Source organism: Pseudopodoces humilis, chromosome 31 (assembly GCF_049639895.1).
Source record: "Pseudopodoces humilis isolate 2021_Gansu_Grassland_sample_001 chromosome 31, ASM4963989v1, whole genome shotgun sequence".
Lineage (NCBI taxonomy): Eukaryota > Metazoa > Chordata > Aves > Passeriformes > Paridae > Pseudopodoces > Pseudopodoces humilis.
This window is the reverse complement of record NC_142230.1, coordinates 1845372-1868533: the sequence shown is the minus strand read 5'-3', so window position 1 is coordinate 1868533 and position 23162 is coordinate 1845372. Positions and strand designations below refer to the sequence as shown.

At 55.5% G+C, this 23162-nt stretch overlaps 1 protein-coding gene across 1 annotated transcript; it reads left to right on the top strand.

The window, feature by feature from the left end:
- Positions 1-225: 225 nt before the first annotated feature.
- Positions 226-23157, top strand: LMNA (lamin A/C). The gene is made up of 13 exons (XM_005532295.3): positions 226-333; positions 1039-1561; positions 16662-16818; positions 17003-17128; positions 17231-17401; positions 17502-17627; positions 17737-17957; positions 18049-18253; positions 18387-18494; positions 18663-18782; positions 18980-19075; positions 20826-21077; positions 21729-23157. The coding sequence occupies exons 2-13, from the start codon at positions 1212-1214 to the stop codon at positions 21759-21761; spliced, it is 1965 nt and encodes a 654-aa protein (XP_005532352.1). The 5' UTR covers positions 226-333; positions 1039-1211; the 3' UTR covers positions 21762-23157.
- Positions 23158-23162: the final 5 nt, after the last annotated feature.

The following is a 23162-nucleotide window of genomic DNA, read 5'->3' as shown; positions in this document are numbered from 1 at the left end:
TTGCCGCAGAGCCCAACTTTCCAAGCAGGAGCTCACAAGGAGGAAGCAGGACGCCCGCCCACCCCTCATTTCCAGGGTGTAAAAGTGTTGCTTTTCCATTCCCATTGTCATTTTATTCCCATTTCTCACACACGGGAGGGTTGGCTTCACGGCACAACGCAGGGAGGGGATGAAGTCCAAGGAGGGCACACCCTCTCTGTGGCAGCGCTGGGAGTGTCTGGAAGCATTTGGCAGATCTGGAAATCACGAGCTGCCCGAGTGTCCGCAGCGCTTCGAGGGAGAAAGACCACCCTGCTCCCTCCGGGAGAACTGGGAATCAGCGCTGCTGGAAAGGTGCTCGAGTGGGACTGCAGAGGGTTGGAAGTGGGGGGCAAGAGAACAGGAATTGTGCAAGGAATTGGGACGGGGGTTCAGCTGGTGCTCAGAAACTGGGGAGTTACAAACTGGTGCAGCGGGCACCGAGGAGAGCTGGGAAATGGGGACAACCAGTGCTGAGAGAACTGGGCAAAACCAGTGCAGGGAAGTGAGTGGGTGGGGGCATTTTTTGGTGCTCCTGAGCTCTTTGTGTGGGATACCTCAGGATTCAGGGGAACCCAGACGAGGGTGTTTTGGGTGAGCTGGGACTGTATTTGGGTCTCTGGACCCCACAGTTTCAGGTACCGCAGGGTCCCGTGCAGCCTGTGTCTCCTGCACTCAGGGTGTGCCAGGACCCCCCACACCCTGGGGCCGGCTGCTGAGATGCTGCCTGCCCTGTCCTGTGGGACAGCAATGTCCTGGAGGGGCTCAGCCCAAGGCTGCTAGGGGTGCCTGGCTGCACCCCCTCACTGCAGCCCCTCTCAGGATGCCCTTTTCCCTGGCCGAGTCCCTGCAGTCTGCAGTCCAGCCTCTGTAGGGGGAAGAGCCCTAGAAAAGGGTGTGGAAGAGGGTTACCCCGGACTGTGTCTCCAGAGACCCCCTCCCAAGGCCCCTTTACCCAGAGATATTTTCCCAGCCTTTCCTAAGGAAGGGCTGGCACTGATGCGAGTTGTCTCCACCCAGGTTTTGGATAACTCCACCCGCCGCCGCCTCGCAGCTCCTCCTCCCAGTGAACAGCCCAGCTGGGATATAAGCAAGTCACTCAGAGCCCGGGAGCTGCCGCGACAGCTGGGCGGGTGGCGTGGGACTGTCGCGTTGTGACCTGAGCCGTGCCCTTCGCCTCGACGCCGGACCCCATGGCGACGCCTTCGCAGAAAAGGAGCACCCGCAGCGGGGCTTCGGGGACCCCCTTGTCCCCCACACGCATCACCCGCCTGCAGGAGAAGGAGGACCTGCAGGAGCTCAATGACCGCTTGGCCGTCTACATCGACAAGGTGCGCTCGCTGGAGCTGGAGAACGCCGGCCTGCGGCTCCGCATCACCGAGTCCGAGGAGGTGGTGAGCCGCGAGGTCTCGGGCATCAAGGCTGCCTACGAGTCGGAGCTGGCGGATGCCCGCAAGACCTTGGATTCGGTGGCCAAGGAGAGAGCTCGGCTGCAGCTGGAGCTCAGTAAAGTCCGGGAGGAGCACAAGGAGCTGAAGGCCCGGTGAGTGCCCTGGGGATGGGGGGGACTGCAGCGGGACGGGTGCTGGCGTCATGCTTGGCAGGGAGCCGGGAGGGAGGAAGGAGGGACCTGGAGGAGGCAGGGAGAGAGAGGAAAAATCCGTGGCCTGGCCGGGGCTGGAGTGCCTGTGGTAGGGACCGAAAGAAGAGAGAAGCTCTCTCGTCATTCTTGCTCTCCTTCCAAGCGCCATCTTTGGCCGGGATGCCCTTGGAGCGGGGATTTGGGAGCAGAGCTGGGGACGCTTGGGGCTGGGGCTGAGCAGACATGCCCTGGGCCCCCGGCAGGGTCCGTGCTATGCGGGCCGCAAGCGCCGGGCTGGCGGCCCCTCTGCCTTCGTCATGCTGGAGCTATTCCTAAACACGCTCCGGCACAGCCCGGGAAGCCGTGCCAGCCAGCTGGCTCTGTCCTGCCTACGGATTTCGCCTGCTCGTCCTATTTTCCTTTGCTGTCTTTGGCACCGGTTAAAGAACCTGCTCCAGGTTTTGTTTGCTTTAACCCTCCCTGTGCCAAGCTGCTCCCACGCTGTGGGGTCCCTCGGCTGTCCCAGCTGTCACTGGATGATGTGCTCCCAGTCCGCGCTGAGCCGCTTCCCATCCGGGTTCGTTTATTTTCCTCGCTGCCGTCAGAAATGCCCCCCCTCGTGGACCCCTCCCTGCTGCCCCAGGGTACCTCTGCCCTCCTCAGGGCTGTCACCGGTTACCGGCACAGGTCCCCTGAGGACACAGGGCTCCTTGTCCACTGTCACTACTGGCCAAGCAGGGGCTGGCACTGGGCTTTCCCCGGGCTCTGCCAGCCCGTGCGGTGTCGGGACGTGTCCCTGTAGCGCCCAGTTCCCCGAATCCTGCTCCAGGGAAGGAGCGAGCGGATCCCTTTCCGTCATCAGCTTTGGCTCACAGCCGGATCCGGGCTGGGCAGTGGCGGGACAGCCCCCTCTTACTCCATTTGATCTTTTGCCTCTTATTCTGGACGCCTCGTTTTGAGCCTGTACCAAAAGAGGCTAAAATTAACTTCCTTAGTAGATGCCATAAATATTCCACCTGGGAGGGAGGGACTGTGCTGCCTGTTACTGCCGTCTCTGAGAGCCATGCCGAGTTATATTTAGCTTTCTATTTCCCGTGCGCTGCTGCAGCTTCGTCCTCGGATAAGGTGGTTTGCTGCTCGCCAGATCCCTGCTCTCGGATCCCAGGGATCCGAGTGCTGGTGAGAGGAGGAGCTGAGCTGTTTAAAGCCTTTTTCTGCCTTATGCAAACCCAGAACTATCTTGGCCACGATCTTTCGAGGGCTGGAAAAAATGCCAGGCCCGCAGCCGTGGCTGGAGGGGAGCTGGGCGCTGGCTGCGCTGTGGAGCCGGCCGTGGGGAAAACGGATGTGGAATTTTTTCCTGCAACGGGCTTCGCTCCGGGAGCTTCTGTGCTTATTCCCGAGCGCTGCCAAATCCCCTGAGAAAATAGTGTGGCTCGCGGGGGTTCCCATAGAGCAGCTTGTGCTTGAGAGATGGGTTTCGGTGGCTTTTGGAGAGCAGTTGGTGCGCGGGGCTCTGGGGGGTAGGGGTGTTTTCCGTGTTGAGTCATTTCTGAGTCACCGTCGGTGAGATGGAAGAGCGGAGATGCGGGGGAAGCCGATGCTGTTCATTCCTGCCTCTGGTTTGTCCCTTCTTCCTAGGGCGCGGCATGAGAGCTGCTCTCCAACTCCCAAAACCCTCGCAAGGAGGCTGCAGCTTATCTTGTGTCCCTGGGGACCTGCTCGATGTGACGGGGCTGCTCAGAGAGCAGCACAATCGTCTGCCGTGCTGCGATGCTGCTCCTTGGGCTCAGCTTGTCTGGGGTGTCCCGAATCTTTGGGGCATGAGGGATTGGGGCAGCCACGAGCCCAACCCTGCGGAGGGCTCACAACTGTGGGGGGGATCGGGAGGGCTCTGTTCAGATATTGTTCTGCTCCCCGCCATCCATTTGGGCAGGGATGTGCCTGTTCTGCCCGCTGTCCCTGCCCACCCTAAGCCCTTGGGTCAGCGCCTGATCTGGGGCCACTTCACTGTCCTTGGCACAGTGAGACTTTGGCTAATGAGTAACTGGCAGCCCTCTGCCCCCCTCGCTGTGCCCGTCAGCCCTGGGGAAGCGCCGGGTATCTCCTGCAGGGCAGGCGCCCGGGCCCGCCTTATCAGCACCCACAGCATCACCGCTGCCCGAGGCAGGGGTTGTCTCCCCAGCACAGAGGGAGGGTGGGGGGCCGGGATGCCAGGGCATGACGTGTCTGGACGTAACACGGTCCCGGCTGCTCTGTCTGGGTGGGGAGAGAGGTGCTGACAGGAGGGGGAGAAGGTGTGCAAACAGGAGACCAGTCTAACCAGTACCAATGCATGAGTGCAAGAGCTGCATGGGTAGAGGAGGGTCTGAGAAGAGCTGGGCTGCCCGCCCTCTGCCTCCTGGCACCCCTCTGTTCCTGGCCAACCGCTCTTCTCTTGGGGAAGTTCCCAGTGGGATCTTCCCCCTGCCTGTTTGGCTGCTCCCCGTGGTGATCCAGGAGGGGTTTCCCAAAGTGCCCACCTGGCTCTTTGCACAGGGACCCTCAGCCCTGTGCAGCCTGATACTGGTTGTGCCCTAGGATAAGGGACCCCTCTGGGCAATCCTGCCTGTCCTGGTGCCACACGTGTCCCCAACTCTGGATGGCCTCTGCCTATGCTGTAGCCACACTTCAGGCAAAGCAGAGGGTGCAATGGGGGTGGCTGGTTACTGAGGGGTGTTGGCAGCAGCAGCGTCATCCCTTCCCAGGCCATGGGTAGAGATAGGACTAGTCTGAAATGCCCCTGTCCCTGGTGTCCTCAAGCTTCTGTCCCGCTCCTTGGAGGACACCTGGATTCCAGCATGGCACCAGAGGATGGAGAGATGCTCTGTGCTTGCTCCTGCTCACTGCCTCCTCTCCTTAAGATGGTTTCTGACTCTCAGGGTGAACAGAGCCATGGCCCTTGCCTTGCTCCGTCAGAGTTCATCCCATCCCACAAGTGGGGGACGTTTGTCAGTGCAAGCAGGGGTGTAGAATATGTATAATATAGGAGAGGCCCCCTGAGGAATTCACTCCATAGGCGAGGAATGGCCATGTGGTGGCCACAGTGACCAACTCCCTTCTCCAAGGCAGGAACCAGCCCTTGTTAGTGCTGTGGCTGATGAGCAATGCCTTCCTGAATTGCAGCCCCTAACCTGATTAGGCCAGTGCCCTGGCAGTGCCTCTTCCTCCCAGGGCCCAGATCTCATCCCTGGTCCTAATGAGGACAAATCTCCTGTTCCCCAAACATTGTTGTGGAGGGAGGAAGCTCATCCAAGGGCAGAGCAAGGGAGGCAGCAGTGGGGTGCCAGGAGGTGAACTTCACAGCCCTTCCCCAGCCCAAGGGGGTTTTGTCCCATGCTTTGTTCAGCAAGGACCCTCTGGGCAGGAACAGGTAAACAAAACCTGTTTAGTTGAAAAAAAGGGAGGAAAAAGAATTAAGGCTCAGTGCTGCCGGGGGGGACCACGTGCTTCCTTCAGCGGCGATGAGCTTGTGCTGGAACATTTTGCGTGGGGTGAAACCTCAGGCTCCTGGGTTTCTCCCCCGTCTGCCTCACGGAATCCCTGCCAGGGAGGGAATGCTTTGGCTGGGAGGAGGCTTTGCCCTTTCGGAGCAAACAAAGAGCAACTTGTGCAGCTGGGGATATTCTGGGGGAGTTGTCAACGCAGAGCTGGGCTGATCCAGACCTCCGTGGCTCTCTGGGACCCTCTTAAACATGCCACTCTGGATCTCCAGCCCTGTGGACACATTGGTTGTCCCTTGACATCTGCAGCCAGCAGCTCAGGATGGCTGGGCATGCTGGCCCTCCTGCTACACTGCAGGGCTGGAGGGCTCTGTGGCAAAACGTTTCTTCAAGGAGAAGGTTTTCATTAGCTGTTCCCAGTGGAGAGGAATTCTCACCTCTGCAAACATCCAGCCCCTCTTTCTCCAAGAAAAATTGTGGCAGAAAAATGTTCTCCAGCACTTTTGGTTTGTGACCTCACTCCCGTGCCGTGTGTTTCCCAGTGTCTTCCAGCCATGGCTCATCCTCTCACTTTTCTGAGGGATGAAGGGAGTGAGTGGAAATCCTGTTGCCTTACATATATTTAGGATGATAGGATCCACTCTGGCAAATGAAGGACTTTATCCTTGGAGCTGGGGATTAAAGAGAAACAATTGCAAAGAGAATCAGGGCTGCATTTTGCTGTAGGGAGGGATCCATCCCTGACAGCCCGTCCCAGCCTGCCCTGGTCCTACATGCTGCCACAAGTGTTTTTCAGCCTTGCATGTGTCACTTCACTTGTCTAAATCCCATCAACACTCAAACTCTGGAGCCCAGAGGACAGGGAGTTGTTCCCAGTGTGGTGCTCAAGGATGCAGACAGAGAGAGTGGCCCAGCCAGGGTGGGACATGTGGGGCAGCTGCCAGCTCCATATTCTACTGAATCTGTGCCCTTTGGGAGGTGTAGTTTCCTTTTGTACTTTTGCTGGCAACCAGGAAAGGAGGAAGTCACCAGAGTTCTCCCTCTGGTCCTGGGGTTGTCATGGAGGATTCCCCAGGAAGAGGGGAAGTCAGCCCAGTGGGTTCAGTATGAGCTGGGAATCACCTTCCACTGTCCCACCACTGGCTGCATTACCTGTTTTGCCATCCTGCTCTTTGTGAGGTTGTTTGCTGAGCCTGTTCCTTTGTGACCAGCTCAGCATGTTCCCAAACAGCTGAGGCCAGTGCCATGTAAAACCTGCCTCTGTGGACAGCTGCCATCAGACAGCACGGTGTCAGGGCTGGGTGCCCACCTGCCTCTGCTCCCTTCCCCTCCCTGCCAAGGGTTGAATATCCCCAGTGTGAAGCTGAACAGCTGTGGGGGCTGGCATAGTCCCCCAGCCCCACCTGGTGCAGTGGCAGCTGCAACCCTGACTGCAGAGACATCTGGGTGACAGCCAGGCTCTTGGCCACCCAGGAGAAGCCCTCTCCTTCCAGGGATGGGGCAGCCACAGCTTCTCTAAGCAAGTGATGCCAGGGCCTCACCGTCCTCACAGGGAAGTGTTTCTTCCTAATACCTTGTCTAAATCTGCCCTTTCACTTTTAAAGCCATTCTGCTTTTCCCAGTCACTCCACGTCCTTGGTAAGAGTATAATTAAATATAGGCATTTTTCCTTGTTCCTGTGTATGAGGGGTGGCGCAGCATGCCCATAAACCATGGTGTGATCCAGGGCTGTGGGTGTTGGTTAATGAAGTGCATTGAACTCAGCCCACAGAGATACCACAAAACCCAGCTGGGGCTGGGACACCTCTGTTCTTGGTGAGGCTGAGTCAACATTTCACGTTCTCTGCCATAAACCAATTACCTTTTCCCAATGAAGGTGAAGGTGCCTTTGGCTTGGGGTTTCCCCCAAGCTACAGCCAATGCTCTAGTTCTGCTTTCCATGGTTAGTAGAGCTAGGAATTGCAACAGCAGCAGGGACAAAGTTCCCCAGCACACAGGGTGCAAGGTGGGTGCTGCCCTGCCCTGCCTGTGCTGTACTTTCCTTAATTACGGGGTTGCACATTGCAGGCGTTGGCGCCGTGTCTCTGTGGAGAGGTGGCGGAGCCGGGGTAGAAACAAACGTGGGCTCTCCTGAAGCTGTTGAATTTTTGTGTCGGGGCTGTGAGTGGCTCAGAAGCACCTCTGTAGGAGCAAGGTTCTGATAGCAGAGGTCTCTCCTCCCTCTTGCACAAAAGCCAGCTCCAGCCACTTGCTCTGGCTGCTGCTTTCCCCGCACATGTCCTCCTGCCATCCTGGCCGGGCAGAGCCTGGTGTCTCTACGCTGCAGTGCTCAACTGGAGCTAAGAACTTTGCTGGGGTTTTTATTTATTAACAGCTTAAGGACGGACACAGTTTCTCCTTAAAACCCCATCTGAGTCACGTGAGCCCGAACATCCAAGCTCTTGGTGTGGATGTGTAATGCAGGCTTCAGAAGGGGTGGGAGCCCAAAGGAAACTCGGCCCCATGGGCACTGAGTGGGCCAGCTGCCCCACTGCAGCTCGCAGTCCCCAGTGGAAGGAGCCTCGTGCCCCCCTCTCTGTGCAGTGCAGTGGGTGTGCCATGGCTGTGGAAGGGCTCTGGATCAGCCCTGGCAGAGCAGGGAGATGAGTCACGCTCAGCCATGTGTCTCTGGGCTGCAGCAGGGTGCGGCACCGTGGGGCTGTGCTTTGGGGGCCCCCGCCAGCCCGGCAGTCACGCTCTGTCCCTTCCTTCCTGGCCCGATGGCAGCGAGCAGCAGCCGTGGGGTGCAGGGATGCTCCCCCGTGGGCCATGGGGCTGCACTGGGAGAAACCGGGGAAGTTTTCCAAGTTGAGCCTCCATAACTCGGGCTTTAGCGGGGAAGGGGAGCACTGAGGAGAGCAGCCTCACCCCTGGGCATCGCGCTTTGCTGCTTGAGTGGCTGCCAGGCCCCCCTTTCAGGGCAGAGATGCTGTTTTGTGCAACCCAGCCTCAGCTCTGCAGCTGCACAAAGCCAGCGGACTGGGGTTTGCTGGTGGTGAGTGTGTTGTGGGCATGTGAGGCTGAGCAGGAGGGAGGTGGTGGGGAGGCTGGAGCGTCTCATGGTGGTCCTGTTCACAGGCAGTTCTGTGCAAGCAGCAATTGGGGCTAAATTGTGCTTTCTAGGGATGCCACATCTGCAGTCCTCGCTCTGGGGAAGTGCTTATTTCCTGCCCACGTGCCAGGCAAGTCTGAGCTCCATCCCGGCACAGCGCAGACTGGCAGGGAAAGTGGGCAGAGCTGTGTGTGCTGGCAGCTCTGCACATAGCACAGCAAAACACAGGCATTCACCTTGGTGACTGCTCATCCCTGTGCTGAGCTGCACTTTCCCCGTGGCATCCTATCCATCCCCATCCCCACAGCCACCCCAACAGCAGCTGGAGCTCCCGATGCCGGCAGTGACTCAACATCGGCAGCCCCAGCGCTGCCACCGCCACACACAAACAGACCTTGTGGCAATGTAAACACCTTGTCTGTCTTTATCTGCTGGAGCTGGGACAGCAAACCCTTTTGTTCCCAGGAATATATGTGCCTTCTGAATCCAACAAACCCCTGCTTTGTTTCTTAAGCAAATGTTGTTGGCCGGAAGCTTTGCATACCCAATTTATGAAAAACAGGGTGAGCTACTGCTGCCTCTGAAGAGAAGGAGGAGGTGTTGAACTCGTCCCCTATTTTGCCTCTCTTGGCTCTTTTCTGCCTTGTCCTGCCTTGCGCAGGGACCTGGTTTCCATTGTGGATCAGGATGCAGCAGGTACAGAGTGACCTCCTCGTCCCTTCCCATCACCCCTGTAGGCTCAGGAACTGCGTGAGTGAGCAGAGGAAAGGGGAGTTACAGCCACATCTGCCCAGTGGCAGCAGTTTCCTTGCTCCTGGGGCTGGCATTGCATTCCTGCTCCACATCCTGGCTGTGTCGCCAGCTCCCAGCAAAACACGACCTTACGGCCATTGTCCCACAGCGCTCTTGGTCCTGAAGACATGACTAACAGAAGTGACTCAACTCTCTGTTTTTATCTCCCTTTGTAAGGCTCCTGCCATGCCCAATCTCTCAGGGAAACACCGGGAATCTCTGCTTTGTCTTCATCCTTTGGGATAGTGCTTTATGGGCCTAGCATTTCTCACTCATCCGGAGAAGGATGTATTGAAGTGGAATGGGGTTTCCATGGAGGGACAACACTCAGAGCTGTTCTGTGCAGAAAAAAAAACAAACCCCACAACTTTCCCATTAAGTTTTAGCCCAATTATTCAAAAACTGGCTTTGGCTGTGTTGGAGCAAGATAAGATAGTCAAGACTGGGTGAAAATCCTTAAACTCCATCCAGACCAAAGCTTAGTTGTTACTTTGTCATTACTTAACATATAATTTAACTATATTAATGATACAAAACTGACCTGTTAAAACGTTGAGCGTCCAGAGTGGTGCCATGAAGACTTGGAATTTCCTTCTTCCCTCTTCCCAAAGGCTTTGGCTTCAGTCAGCAGTAGACAATGCAAACTGTTAGCAAATTCTGGATTGGGAAAACAAGCTGACAACGCCCTCAAGCACATGGTGGGATTTTTGGGGCTGTCATGTGCAGGAGTTGAAATCGATGATCCTTGTGGGTCCCTTCCAACTCAGGATATTCCATGATCTCAAAGCTTTTCTCTCATGTCTTTCCTACTGAAATCTTGCTCTCAGAAGATGGAAATGAGCAATGTGGAAGGTGCTCTATTTCCATATTTGAGTTGTGTCTAAAAAAAATTCTTTCCAGCTCAATTCCAAGCATTTTTTAGCAAGCTTCTTTTTCTTGATAAAGGGTATTATTGCTTTAATCTATATTTAGGATGGTTCAATTCCAGGCCATCAAGTGTCTTCTAGATAACCCAATTCAAGATTTCATGGGAAGCTAGGAAAAGGCAGGCTGGCGTTTTGGGATCGATGGGTTTGGGTTGTGTCCAGCCTGGGCTGTGAGTGGGGTTGACCAGTGTTTGATTGTGGTGTTCTGAGCAGTTGAGATGTTCAGGTTTATAAAGAGATAGAATCACGTAATAGTTCAGGTTGGAAAAACCCTCCAAGACCATCAAGTTCCCCCAGCCCTGCCAAGGCCACCACTAAACTGTGTCCCCAAATGCCACATCTACATATCTGTTAAATCTCTCCAAGAAGGGGGCAACTCCACCACTGCCCTGGGCAGCCTGTTCAAGTGTTTGGTGACTTTTTTTCAGTGGAAAATGCAGTTTTTTCAAGCAAGGAACTGGCCTCCCTCTGGAAACCCTGGTCTTAGTCCATCCCCTCAGAATCTGCACAGACACTGGCAAGGTTTTCCCAGTGCCATGCAGATTCCCAAGCTCTTCAGGACCAGCTCTGGTAACAGACCTGGGATTGGGGGGCTAGGTTTGCAAAATCAAGTTTCAGCTGGTAGCCCTTTGCATGTCACCCCAGCCTGAAGGCTTGTTCCAGGTAAGCCAGGGTTTGGTGGTAGACATTCCCCAGAGGGAATTCCTGCCCTGATTTTGCTGGGCTCTGTGTGCTTCCAGCACTGGGGACTCCAGTGGCTAATCCTCCTTGCACTGTGCATCATCTTTGCTTCTGTCTCCTGGGGCTTGCTGCACCCTGGCAGAGCTTTTCCAGGCAGCTGGGAAGAGGAGTTCCGTGGGTAGCAGGGGTTCCTACAGGCAGCAGATGGAGTCCCACAGGTGGCAGGAGGTCTCCCAGGCACTGGCAGACCTGCTGGGGTGTTGTGATGCATACTCCAGACCTGTCCATGCAGGGCAAGTCCTGCCCTTTGTCTGTGCAGGCACACAGATTTATGCCCGATACAAACCTCCCCCAAAAACACAATGTGGGCTGTGGAAAACCAAGTCCTTCCCATCCCCCTGATGACTCCCACATGGCAAAAGGGCGAAACCCCCTTTTCCAGCTCTGAAACCCCTCTGGTAATGCCATCCACCCTCCAAAACCACCGACTGTCCTGTTACTATGGGGGACTCAGCCCAAACAGCAGTTGGTGACTCGGGATTTCCATTCCGAGCTGCTGGTGGAGGCTGGGGTGAGTCACTAGCTGGCGTGACAGCCTGGACAGGGAGTGAGCAACACTGGGGCTCCCCAGCCTGCACTGAGCTGCAACATTGTTCATTCTAGAAAATTAATGCACTATCTATGCTCAGAAATGTGCTTTTTTAAATGAGCTCTTCAGCTCGTGGCTGTTGGTTGTGGTGCTGCTGAAGCTGAAGTGCGAGAGGGGAGGCTGAGTGGTGACAGGTCTTTGCTCTGGTGCAGCCAGGAGGAGAAGAGCTCCTTCAGACCTTCAGAGGGGATGTGTGGCTGGTTCCTAGCAGTATCAGTACGGTCAGGTTCCGTCACACTCGAGTTTGTGTGCACCCACAGCTCCCAGCAATGTTCCTGGTGATGGGAGCTGTGGAGGGACAGGAACATCTTGGATTTGGGCAATCCTAGACAGGGCAGTCTGTTTGCCTCCCCACCGTGAAAGGATTTTTCCTGGTTCCCAGCGAACCAGCAGTTTTGGTTCATTTTAAGAGTGCAAGGAAAGGCCAGATCCTAATTCCAGGAGGGGAAGCCCAGCTCTTGGGAGATGCCAGTGAGCTGTTGTTGCTCCACTGGGGCCAGGTGGAGGGGCTGGACAAGCCCCTCAGCCCCATGGATGGGCATGTGGCCATGAGTGTATCAGGGGCTGATATCAGGCACTGAACCTGGCATCATGAAGGGTCTTTGGCACCACTGATGCCAGAGGTGGAAGCTGTTTCCATGCAGCTGTGAACAGCTGGCATCCCCAGCTGCCTCTGGCAGGGCTCTGGTGCCCAGCAGGATGCCGGCTCCATGTAGACGTTGTCCTCGCTATACATCAGGCTGGCTATTTCCAGCTCCCCTGCTAGGAGACAGGCCTGTGTTTATCCTGGTGATTTGGCACAGGCACTGCGGCACAGATGAGTCAGAAGCTGGGAGAAGCTGCTTTGCCACATTCCCATTGCCCCACTGCAGAGGTTTTCCAGGTCCGCCTTTCCTCCTGCTGTCCCTGCCGCTTGTCCTGTGGGGCCCTGGTCCCTGGGATGGGGGAACAATCCTTGATGGAGAAACAATCCTTGGGGCTGGAAAACAATCCCTGCAATGGGGTGATGATCCCTGGGATGGGGGAGCGATCCCGGGGGTACGTGTGGTGATCCTGGGACGGATCCCTGGCACTGGAGGCAGCGCCATGGAGAGCAGCCTGCCCAAGGTGGGGCAAAATGGGTTCCCTGAGTCCTCCCAGCAATCAGAGACTTCCATGGGCACACACTGCCGCTCCTGCCTCGGGTTCCAAGCTGCAAGCATGAGAGCAACAGCCTTTTCTGGGATAGTGTTCTCAGTCTGCATAGCCAGGAGCAGGCAGCTGTGGCCCCTGGCAGCCAGGTGAGACCTGCAGTCCTGGGGAATTTGCAGATGTCCTAAAGATTTATGGATGGGGCAGGAGCCAGCTAGTTCCCTGAGCTGGCACCTTTTCCAGGGTGGGGCAGCTGCAATTTGGAGGCAGGGAAGGAGGGAAATGCCTGCGCCTCTATGAGCTCCATCCCACTCATTGGTCCTCTTCCAGTGTATGAAGCCCAGGGTTGCCCAGGCTTCAGGAACACTTGTGGGGATTAATAGTGGAGAGGGAAACCAGAGTGTTTCCTAAAAATGCATTGGGTGGGCTCTGGCACCTCTGAGAGTGTTGGCATCTTTCCAGCAGCCTGGTGGGCTCATGCCTGGAGCTGTTCCAACAAGCTCTGGTGACTCTGGCTAGGATTTTGGGGCAGAGTGGAGGGGGAGCAGTAGCAGATGCTGCTCTGTGGGGCTCTCCCTGAGCCCTCTCTGAATCCATCACATCGACTTCGCAGCCTCGTGCCTGTCTGTGCTGAGCACAGCCAGAGCAGATCCAACTTTCCATTAACATTTGGATTTCCTGGCAGCTCAGCTGCAATTTTCAATCTTTTTTTTTTTCTTCTTCTTCCTGCTTTTAAAAGCTAAAAATAAAATATCTTGAGGCCCCCTTTCCCTCCATCTTTTCTCTTGAGACATTTGTTTCTTGAGTATTTGATGCCTCTGTTGTTTTTTCTCCTCTTGGATTGTTTTTACCCATGGCTCTCGCAGCACAGGGAATCAAATCCTGTGGGATTTGGAGGCACCCGGACCTCCAGAATGAGTCTCTGCTTCCCTTTTCATTAGGGAATTTGTGATCTTGTCAGATCTAGCAGGAAGAATGGAGAGGCCAGTGAAACCCTCTGGGGAGGAGGAGGAAGGTCTGTCTTCATCCTCCTCTCCAGGGAAGTGGGAGTGACACAGCTGCCATGGAAGTTTTTATTTTTAGCCCAGTGCCAGCTGGAGCCTGTGAGGCTTCCCAGGAATAAAAGCAGGACCTGAGGGCAGGAGAAGGGAGAACTCAAACCTTGGCTGGGCTGGAGCAGGATCAACAGTGCTGGCAGGAAGGGCTTACAGGGCTGGGGCTCCCCAAGGCCAGAGAGGACTCACCTGTGTGCTGATCCCTTATCCAGAGGCTGCTGCCATGTTCGGGGTCAGGGTGTGTTTGGAAGGAATATGGGGGGAGATGCTCAAGTCCCAGAGAGCCAAATTCTGCCAACCACTGGACCCCCAGAGCAAGGGGACAGGAGAGGATTTGTCTCATCCCTCTCCCTCTGGCAGAAGTACTCCCAGCTCAGCCCCATGGCTGGTGAGCTCCAGGCTTCTGGCTCTGCTCCTCACAGTGGAATCCAGAGCTGAGCACAGAAGGCTTCTAAGGAAAAGAGATTTGTCCTTGAGTCATCTGGGATTTACTATGGGGCTTTCCAGGCACTGATGCCCAGAACCCTGGATACTTCTGGTCCCTGGAGAGGGCGAATCTGCTGCAGACACAAGTGTAATCATCATCACTTTCCCCTCCGTTTGTCACTTATCAATGGCACTGCTGTCCCTTGAAAGAGTCGTATCCCGAAGAGCTGGTGTCTTCCAGCTGTACCCAAACCTCCACAGCCAGCACAGCAAGCAATGAGCAGCAACAGAACACCAGGGATGAGCTCTTCCTGAAGTCACATGGCAGCTCACTCCACCAGGAATGACAGGACTGGACCCTGCTGGCGGTGCTGGGGTGGCCACGCTGGCTGCAGGGATGAGGCAGGGCCAGATGGGAAAACTCGGCCTCAAATGCTGGCTGCAGTGAGCCTTGGAGCCTCAGATCCGCTCCCAGTTGGCATTCTTGTCCTGTGAGTCACTGGCACAAAAGGAGTGGGTTGAACAGGAAGGACCCAGCACAGAGCTCCAGCAGCAGCTCCAGCAAGCGAGACTGTGGTTGCCTGAAGAGGAGGACCAGCAGAACTTCTTAGTCAGTTATTCCACTGTGGGCTAAATTCCAAATTCTCTAGGCTGCTTAAATGCTATCTAGACATAAAAGAAGCTGTTTTATGGAATTTATGGACTATGAAATCATACTCTTTGCATATCGTTGAGACCCTCTTACCTGAGAGCCCCAAACATTAAAATGTGAAAATCCAACCACAGAAATATTCTAGAATTTGTTACAGATCCAAGGTGTCATACTGAGCCCTTTACACCAAAATAAAGTGTTCTGGGCTGGGAAAGGAGCTTTCAGTAATTGAAAAAAAGGCAGAAGATAGATCTTCACTCACTTCCAAGAAAAAGTCTGCGAGCTGCTCCTGGATTCCCAGAGGCTCTTGGGCTCTGCTTTTCCTGACAGTAGCACTTTAAGTGATTCTGAATTTTGTTACTGTACTTGCAGGAATTGTTATTTTTTTAAACTGTCCTTAAGGAGGAATTCCTGCTCTTTTAACATGTAATATCCTGGGATTTGAAGTGAGGGTTGAGCCTGGGATTTTGAAACCTTTGCTTTAGTCTGCAGAATAACAGAATAACTTCTCCATGCTGGCTTGGGTCAGGAAACATAAAGAAATGCAGGAAAATCTGCTGCTGGCCAGTCCAGGAGCTTCTGACATCCCGCATCTTCGAGTCTGGGTGCACCATCCCTGCTGGTCCTGGCTCCCATTCCCGGTTGTGTGGATCCTGCCCTGGGATGGGCCGAGTGCCGGCGGTGCTGCAGGCGCTCCCGGCTGTTGGTGACCCCTTGGCTCAGGAACGCGCCGCGCTGCCGGCGTGCAGCCGCTGCTCGCCCACGGCCGAGGGGCTCCCCCCGTTCCTCGGGCACATTCCACCCCCGCCAGTCCCACACCTCATTTTGAGGGAGGTGGGGTGACAATCCCACCCTGGGCTTAGCGGCTGCTGGGGGCCCGTTGGGTCTTTTTATAGGACCTACCGAAATAGCTCCAGTCCGTGTTTTGGTGGCGCAGCCAGATCAGATTCCCTGGTCACACGGAGGGTCTGTAAGGAAAGGCTTTGACCTACTATCAGAGGGCTGGAAAAGGGAGGGGGAAGTGGGGGCCAGGATGGTGCAGGGGTGTGTGGATGGTGATGCCAGAGGTCAGGCTGGGGGGCTGAGGCATCGCAGCTCTGCATCCGCTGGGCAGCAGCTGAGCTCATGGCGAGGCACAGCCGTGGCAGTGCAGCCCCCGCTCGTCGCCTGGTGCTCCCTGTCCATTCCAGGAGAGGCATCAACCCCTTGGCGCTGGCAGGGTGCCACAGATTCCTCTGCCTGGCCACCTCAGGTGGGCAGCACTGGCTGTGGGGCAGTTTCAGCTCCTCCACCATCCAGCCCCATGTCACACGATGCCACACCACGCTACAGCACATCTGACTGTATCATGCCGTGGTGGGGTCTGCCACACCTCACAGTGCATCCATGCCATGCTGCACCACTTTGTGCCACTGCACAACACACTGCAGTGTCCCACCGTGCTGTCCTGTGTCCCACAGTGCCTCAGCCCCATCAGCACTGGTCTGTTGTGATGCAGCCATGCCGTGGGTGTGCATATTGCACATGGATGAGACTCTTCCTGCTCTGCCAGTCATTCCCAGCTCTTCCTGCTTTCCAGTATCCAAACTAGGGCTGGGTGTTGGGTGGCTGGGACATGCTGGTCCCCTTGGTGGGTGGTGGTTAGGGACAGTGGTGCAGCCTTTTTGGGAGTGATCAGAGGGGGGCAGGCGTGACACTCTGTGCTTGGGGCACAGTGCACAGGCTTTTCTGAGAACAGCCTTGTGGAGAAGAACTTGGATGTTTAGGTGGATGAGAAGCTGGACAAGACCTTAAAGTCCCTTCCAGTACTTAGAGGGATGCCAAAATTTTGAGAGAGACTTATTACAAGGATCTGGAGTGACAGGACAAGGGGTAATGTCTTCCCCCTGCCAGAGGGCAGGGTTAGATGGGATATTGGGAAGAAATTCTCCCTTGTGAGGCCCTGCCACAGGGTGCCCAGAGAAGCTGTGGCTGCCCCTGGATCCCTGGAAGTGTCCAAGGCCAGTTTGGATGGGACTTGGGGCAACCTGGGATAGTGGAAGATGTCCCTGCCCATTGCAGGGGGTGGAACTAGATGTGCTTTAAGGTCCCTTTGAACCAAAACAATTCCATCATTTCCTGATGGCTGTAATTATTATTGCTGTGCCACTCACCTGTGCCACCCTTTGCCCTACAGGAATGCCAAGAAGGAAGGGGACCTGCTGACTGCCCAGGCACGCCTTAAGGATGTGGAGGCTTTGCTTAATTCCAAAGAGGCTGCACTCTCCACCGCCCTGGGTGAGAAGAGGAATCTGGAAACTGAAGTGCGGGACCTGAGGGGACAGGTGGCCAAGGTGAGCAGTGGCAGCTCTGTCTCCAGCTGACCCAGGGATCCCTTTTTACCCCCCTGCCTGGGGGCTGCCAGGTCCCTGCTATGCCAGGGGCTGTGGGGCTGATGCAGTTGGGTGGTGAGACCCCAGCCATGCCAGGTGCAGTGCCCAGAGCCCACTGTGATGGTGTTTCTCAATTCCCTGCCAGCTGGAAAGTGCCTTGAACGAAGCCAAGAAGCAGCTGCAGGATGAGATGCTGCGCCGTGTGGATGCTGAGAACCGTCTGCAGACCCTGAAGGAAGAGCTGGAATTCCAGAAGAACATTTACAGCGAGGTGAGCTGTGATGTGCCGCGATGGGGCTGGGATCACTTGCTGTAACCCCCACTGTTCTGTCCCCTCCCTGAGGTGACACAGTGTCCCCTGACCTGTCCTCAGGAGCTGCGGGAGACCAAGCGGCGCCACGAAACCCGGCTGGTGGAGATCGACAATGGGCGGCAGCGGGAGTTCGAGAGCAAACTCTCTGAGGCCCTGCAGGAGCTGCGGAGCCAGCATGAAGCCCAGATCAGGCTCTACAAGGAGGAACTGGAGAAAACCTACGGGGCAAAGGTGAGTAGCCTCCTCATGCCACTCTCCTTTCCCTCCAGCCCCACAGAGCATGGGTGGGCTGTGGGTGCTGAGCTGCTGATCCCCCTGTCCTGTCCCCCAGCTGGAGAATGCCAAGCAGTCGGCTGAAAGGAACAGCAACATGGTGGGTGCTGCCCATGAGGAGCTGCAGCAGACCCGGATCCGCATTGACAACCTCTCCTCAGAAGTCAGCCAACTGCAGAAGCAGGTGAGTTGAGACCAGAGGGTTCCTTGGGATGTCTGCCCTGGGGATGGATGGTCCCCTTCTGGACATGGTCCCGGGTGGAGTGGCCCACCCTCACCTTCCCTTCCCACAGCTGGCTGCCAAGGAAGCGAAGCTGCACGATCTGGAGGATATTCTGGCCAGGGAACGCGAGACCAACCGGCGCCTGCTTTCCGACAAGGAGCGGGAGATGGCTGAGATGCGGGCACGCATGCAGCAGCAGCTGGATGAGTACCAGGAGCTGCTGGACATCAAGCTGGCTCTGGATATGGAGATCAATGCCTACCGCAAGCTGCTGGAGGGCGAGGAGGAGCGGTGAGCGCGGGGTGCTGTGCCCAGCTTTGGGCTACGTGGGTCCCAGCCCTTGTGTCCTCACTGGCTTCATCTCCTCTTCTCCCCCTGCCAGGCTGAGGCTGTCCCCCAGCCCTTCATCCCACAAAGGTGCATCCCGAAGCCACCTGTCCACCCCGGGCTCCTCCAAGAAGCGGAAGCTGGAGGACAGTGAGAGCCGGACCAGCTTCTCCCACCATGCCCGGACCAGTGGCCGGGTTGGCGTGGAGGAGGTGGACTTGGAGGGCAAATTCGTCCGTCTCAGGAACAAGTCCAACGAGGTTAGACATCTTTTGGGGAGATCTGTAGAGTCCCTGGGGTGAGGTTCAGCCCTGCTTCACCCTATGGGCAGGATGTGAATGGGACAAGTTGGAGAGGAACCAGGGTTCTGAGGGTCGCTGCTCTTTCTCACAGGACCAGGCGATGGGGAACTGGCAGATCAAGCGGCAAAATGGGGACGATCCCCCCATTACCTACCGCTTCCCCCCGAAGTTCACCCTGAAGGCTGGCCAGGTGGTCACGGTGAGTCACTGCCTGCTGGAGGATCAAGGCAAGATCCCAAACCTTGCCAGGCCTCTGGTTACATGGAGTGGTTGGTGTGTGGTGGCTTTTTGTGGTGATAGACCCCTGTCCCCAGGCTGTGGAGTCTGCAGACCTGAGAAGTCACTTTTCTCCTGCTTTTCTCCCTAGATCTGGGCCTCAGGAGCTGGAGCAACCCACAGCCCCCCCAGTAATGTGGTGTGGAAAGCCCAGAGCAGCTGGGGCTCTGGGGACAGCCTGCGCACTGCCCTCATCAACTCCAACGGGGAGGTGAGAGCCGATGGCAGCTCTGGCACGGGGGGTGGCAGCTCTGGCACGGGGGTGGCAGCTCTGGCACGGGGGTGGCAGCTCTGGCACGGGGGTGGCAGCTCTGGCACGGGGGGTGGCAGCTCTGGCACGGGGGTGGCAGCTCTGGCACGGGGGGTGGCAGGCACTGAACCTCCCAACTCACCTCCTGTCCCCTGCAGGAGGTGGCCATGCGGAAACTGGTCCGCACCGTGATCATCAATGACGATGAGGATGAGGATGAAGATGAAATGAGCATCCACCACCGCCATCACCATGTGAGTAGGGTGCTGGGGATGCTGCTGGTTCCAAGGGCTCCAAGGGAGTGCAGCTTCAGTCAGGGTGGGAGGGAGCTCAGCATCACACAGGGTCAGGCATACAGGAGAAGGCAGTGAGGAGACTACTGTGAAAACAACTGCATGAGAGAAGCCAACAGACCTCTGTCATCTGGAGGAAATTGCTGCTCAGTAAACAAAAGCTTTGAAGACTTTGCTGGAAGTTGTCTCCAACCCTAAGGATGACATGCCATGAAAAGGGCCAGAAGGGTCAGAGGGAGGCTGAGCTGGTACCCTCCATTGCTTGGAGGATAAGATGGTGGGAAGTTGATGGACAACTCTTCTTGTCAGCAGCTGCTCTGTCCTCTGTGCTTCATGAGGGTGCTGGAACAAATCCAGAGGTGGCTTTGTCCTTCCTCTCAGCCCATCTTTCCCCATACAGAGCTGAAATATGCACCAGAGCAGGCAGTGGGCAGAGAGCAGGCAGCCTGCCAGGACCAGAGCTGCAGCCACTTCACCCAAAGAAACATCGCTGGCTGCAGCCCAGCATCCTCCACCAGCCCATCCTGCAGGGTGTGTGTGTCCTGCACACAAGATGCCCACAGGAATCACGTGCAGAGAGGTGCCATCGTGGCCAAGCCGTGTCTTAACGATGGTGAAAGATCTGGATGCCGCTTCCAGAGCTCTGCAGGAGTAAAATGGGGCATCCATCACCCACTTCCCTTTGAGTTCTCCAGATCTGAAGAGCTGTGCCAAGACTGATACCAGCATGTTGAGCTAGTGGATTGTCTCTACTCTGCCCTTGTGAGACCCACCTGAAGTGCAGGGTCCAGTTCTTGGGCCCCAAGAACAAGAAGGACACAGAATTGCTGGAGCAAGTCCAGAAATAGCCATGAGGATGCTCTGAGGGCTGGAGTCTCTCTGCTCTGGAGACAGGCTGTATGAGTTGGGGGCAGTCTGGAGAAAAGAAGACTTCAGAGAGACCTTAGAATTCTTTCCAGGGTCTAAAGGGGCTCCAAGACAGCTGGAGAGGGACTTTGGATAAGGGCCTGGAGTGACAGGACAAGGGAGAATGGCTTCCCACTGACAGTTAGAGGGCAGAGTTAGATGGGATATTGGGAAGGAAATTGTTCCCTATGAGGGAGGTGAGCCACTGGCACAGGTTAGCCAGCAAAGCTGTGGCTGCCCCATCCCTGGAAGTGTTCAAGGCCAGATTGGACAGGGCTTAGAGCAACCTTGTTTAGCAGATGTCCTACCCATGGTAGGAAGCTGGAATGAGATGAGCTTTCAAGTCCGTTCCAACCCAAACCATTCCATGATTCTGTGATTCATTTTTATATTGACAGAGGAGCCAAGCTCCTGCAGCCAGTGCTGCCCATTCATCTGGAGGCTGAATCTTTTCCAAGAGCAAATTTCCCATCGGAAAGCTGCCAGAGGATGTTTTCAGGAGTTCAGGTGTCTCCCATGTGCTGAGAGCTCAGGGTGCAAAGTCAGGGCAGCAAGGCAGGTCACCCACTGGCAGTGTGCTGGCCCCAGTCACTTGGGATTAGAAACACAATAATAAGGATTCTATTTTATTATTTTTAAACCACGTGATGGAGAGGACAGGTGAGTCAGCCTCTCTTCAAGGTCTAATGTGAAGAGCTCTCCAGAATCACACCGGTGCTGCCACCATCCTCAGGGCAAGGGCTCAGGGCAGAGGAGGCTCTGGCAGGAGCTTGAGGTCATTTTCTCTGTCCTTCTCAATGTCTAGGGCTGCAGTGGCTCTGGGGACCCTGGTGAATACAACCTGCGCTCCCGCACGGTCGTGTGCGGCACGTGTGGTCAGCCGGCCGACAAGTCGGGCACCCAGAACGCCGGCATCAACACCATGTCCTCGGGCTCGTCCACCTCCAGCGTGACCGTCACCCGCAGCTACCGCAGCATGGGTGACTCTGGCATCGGCCTCGGGGACAGCCTGGTGTCCAGGAACTACCTCCTGGGGAGCTCCAGCCCCCGCAGGCAGGTCAGTTCCCAAACCCTGGCTCCAGTCCCTGGCGCTGGAGCACCGGCTGTCCCGGTGATGCTGGGGCTCCACCCGGTCCTGGCATCGTCCTTCCCAACAGGACAATGCTGCGGGGGTTCTGTCCCCTCCCACCTCTCCTTCCACCTGCTCTTCCTCTTCCTTTTTGGGCTCTCACAAGCCTCTTCATAAGGGATGGGAGATTCTGAGATGGATTGGAAAGGGATGTGGCCAGTGCAGCTTCCCATGCTATTCCATCTTGCACTTGGCCCCCTTGGCACCCCAGAGCATTCCACATGCTCCACATCATTCATTCCAAGTGTTCGTGCTGGTAACGTGAATATTTCAGCACTTTAATATATACTGTATGTATATATATATATGTATATATATTAGATTATAACATATCCTGTATTGATACTCTTAGTCAATATTATAATCTTCATATATCACCTGCCACTGATCTCAAATTTTGGAGCTATGAACATCCCAGCTTGGGAGGATTTATTTATCACACCCCAAGGGCCAGGATGGATGAGAGTGTGGGGGCACTGTGGGCATCCAAAGGATCCCAGTAGACACTTTGCAGTCAGAGCAGATGGATGGTGACACTGGGGTCTTCTTAACTCTCTTCTTTTTCTTTCTCCCTCCCAGGCTCAGGCTGTGCAGAACTGCAGCATCATGTAATTCCATGGCGCATTCCTGTGGCTCCTGCCCGTCTCCAGCTAGGTTTTGGTTTTTTTTCCCAAAGCAACAAATTTTTTCCCTCAAAAAAACAAGATATCAAAAACCAAGGTTTTTTTTTTTTGTTTGTTTGTTTTCTAATATCAAAAACCAAGGGTTTTTTTTTGTTTGTTTGTTTTCTATAGCAGGAATTTTATATATATATATATATTAAAAGTGCTAAAAGATGCTTTGATTTTTTTTTTGTAAAGAAAAGATCTATTTCTATATAAAAAAAACCAAACCAAAAAATAGCTTTTCAGCTTCAGATATTTTTTAGAACTTCAGCCAAAGACCGCAAAGAACTGTGTTTACAGAGCAGCCACGCAGGAGAAGTTCATAGTTGAAATGCTCCTTAGATTGTGCCTTTTTTGCCAAAGCTTTTTATATAGGACAGGGAGAAGCGCAGCCATACCCACTGGAGCTGTGTGCCACAGGGGCTGCTGTCCTGTCTCAAGCGGAACACAGTGCCTTTACAACCCTTTTTCTTGGGATCTGAAGCCAAAATTCCCTTTTTTTTCTCTTTTTTTGAATTGTGATTCCTGGCGGTGCTGGCGCGGGGGCTCCTGGCAGCTCACGGGTGATGCCCAAGTCTCTCTGTGGCCATTGCCCCCTCCCCAGCCCCCTGCCCGCCTGCACTCCTGGCACTCTGTGTACTGTAGTCCCCATATTCCCCATCCCAGGCACCTCTTGCCTTTTGGGTTCCCTTTTTCTTAATCAGCCGAGTTGTGCCTTAGCTGAGGTGGGGACCGGGCTGGGAACCCCACTGGATCTCTCCCGCCTGGCATCGAGTGGAGATGGAGTAGGGGAAGTGAAAACACACAGAGCTGCGTTCTGGGACCAGATGGATTTGACAGCTGGGGTGATGGACCTTGGTCCCACAAGCTCAGCCCCAGTGGGGCTCCCCCAGGCCCTTTTTTCTGGGGCCACTGCATCCAGCAGGGTTCACCCCAGCTTTTCTCGGCTGTGGTTATTCAGGCTCATCTCTGGTGGCTGGAGCTCAGGAGCTGTTTCAGGGATTAAGTGAAAGATGTTTGGTCCAGGCCAGAGCTCGTTTGCCAGGAAAGCACCTAGGAAGGTTTTTTGTTCGAGTGAGACAGATTTTGGGATCTGGTAGGTGCAGCTTCCCCCTTGGCAAGAACCACTGACAGATATCTTGGCTTTTGCCTTTATTGAGGAACACCCGCAGCCCCCCCTGCCGACCTCAAGTGCAGCGGGGTAGGGCTGGAGAAGGTGCCAGGACAAGCCCCCCACTCCAGTGGGTTTTGGGAGGTCGTGTATGTATCCACGCTTGCAAAGCTTCTGTATTACTGCCTCTATTTTCTTCCAGAGTCAAAATACAGCTGAACCCTTCCCATGCTGTGT

What these genes read in the sequence shown, in the direction of transcription:
- LMNA (XM_005532295.3), top strand. Translation starts at nt 1,212, where the DNA reads ATGGCGACGCCTTCGCAGAAAAGGAGCACCCGCAGCGGGGCTTCGGGG. An exon ending in AGGCTGGCCAGGTGGTCACG is followed by an intron (nt 18,495 to 18,662) that starts GTGAGTCACTGC and finishes TTTTCTCCCTAG; the next exon opens with ATCTGGGCCTCAGGAGCTGG. An exon ending in TCCACCACCGCCATCACCAT is followed by an intron (nt 19,076 to 20,825) that starts GTGAGTAGGGTG and finishes CTCAATGTCTAG; the next exon opens with GGCTGCAGTGGCTCTGGGGA.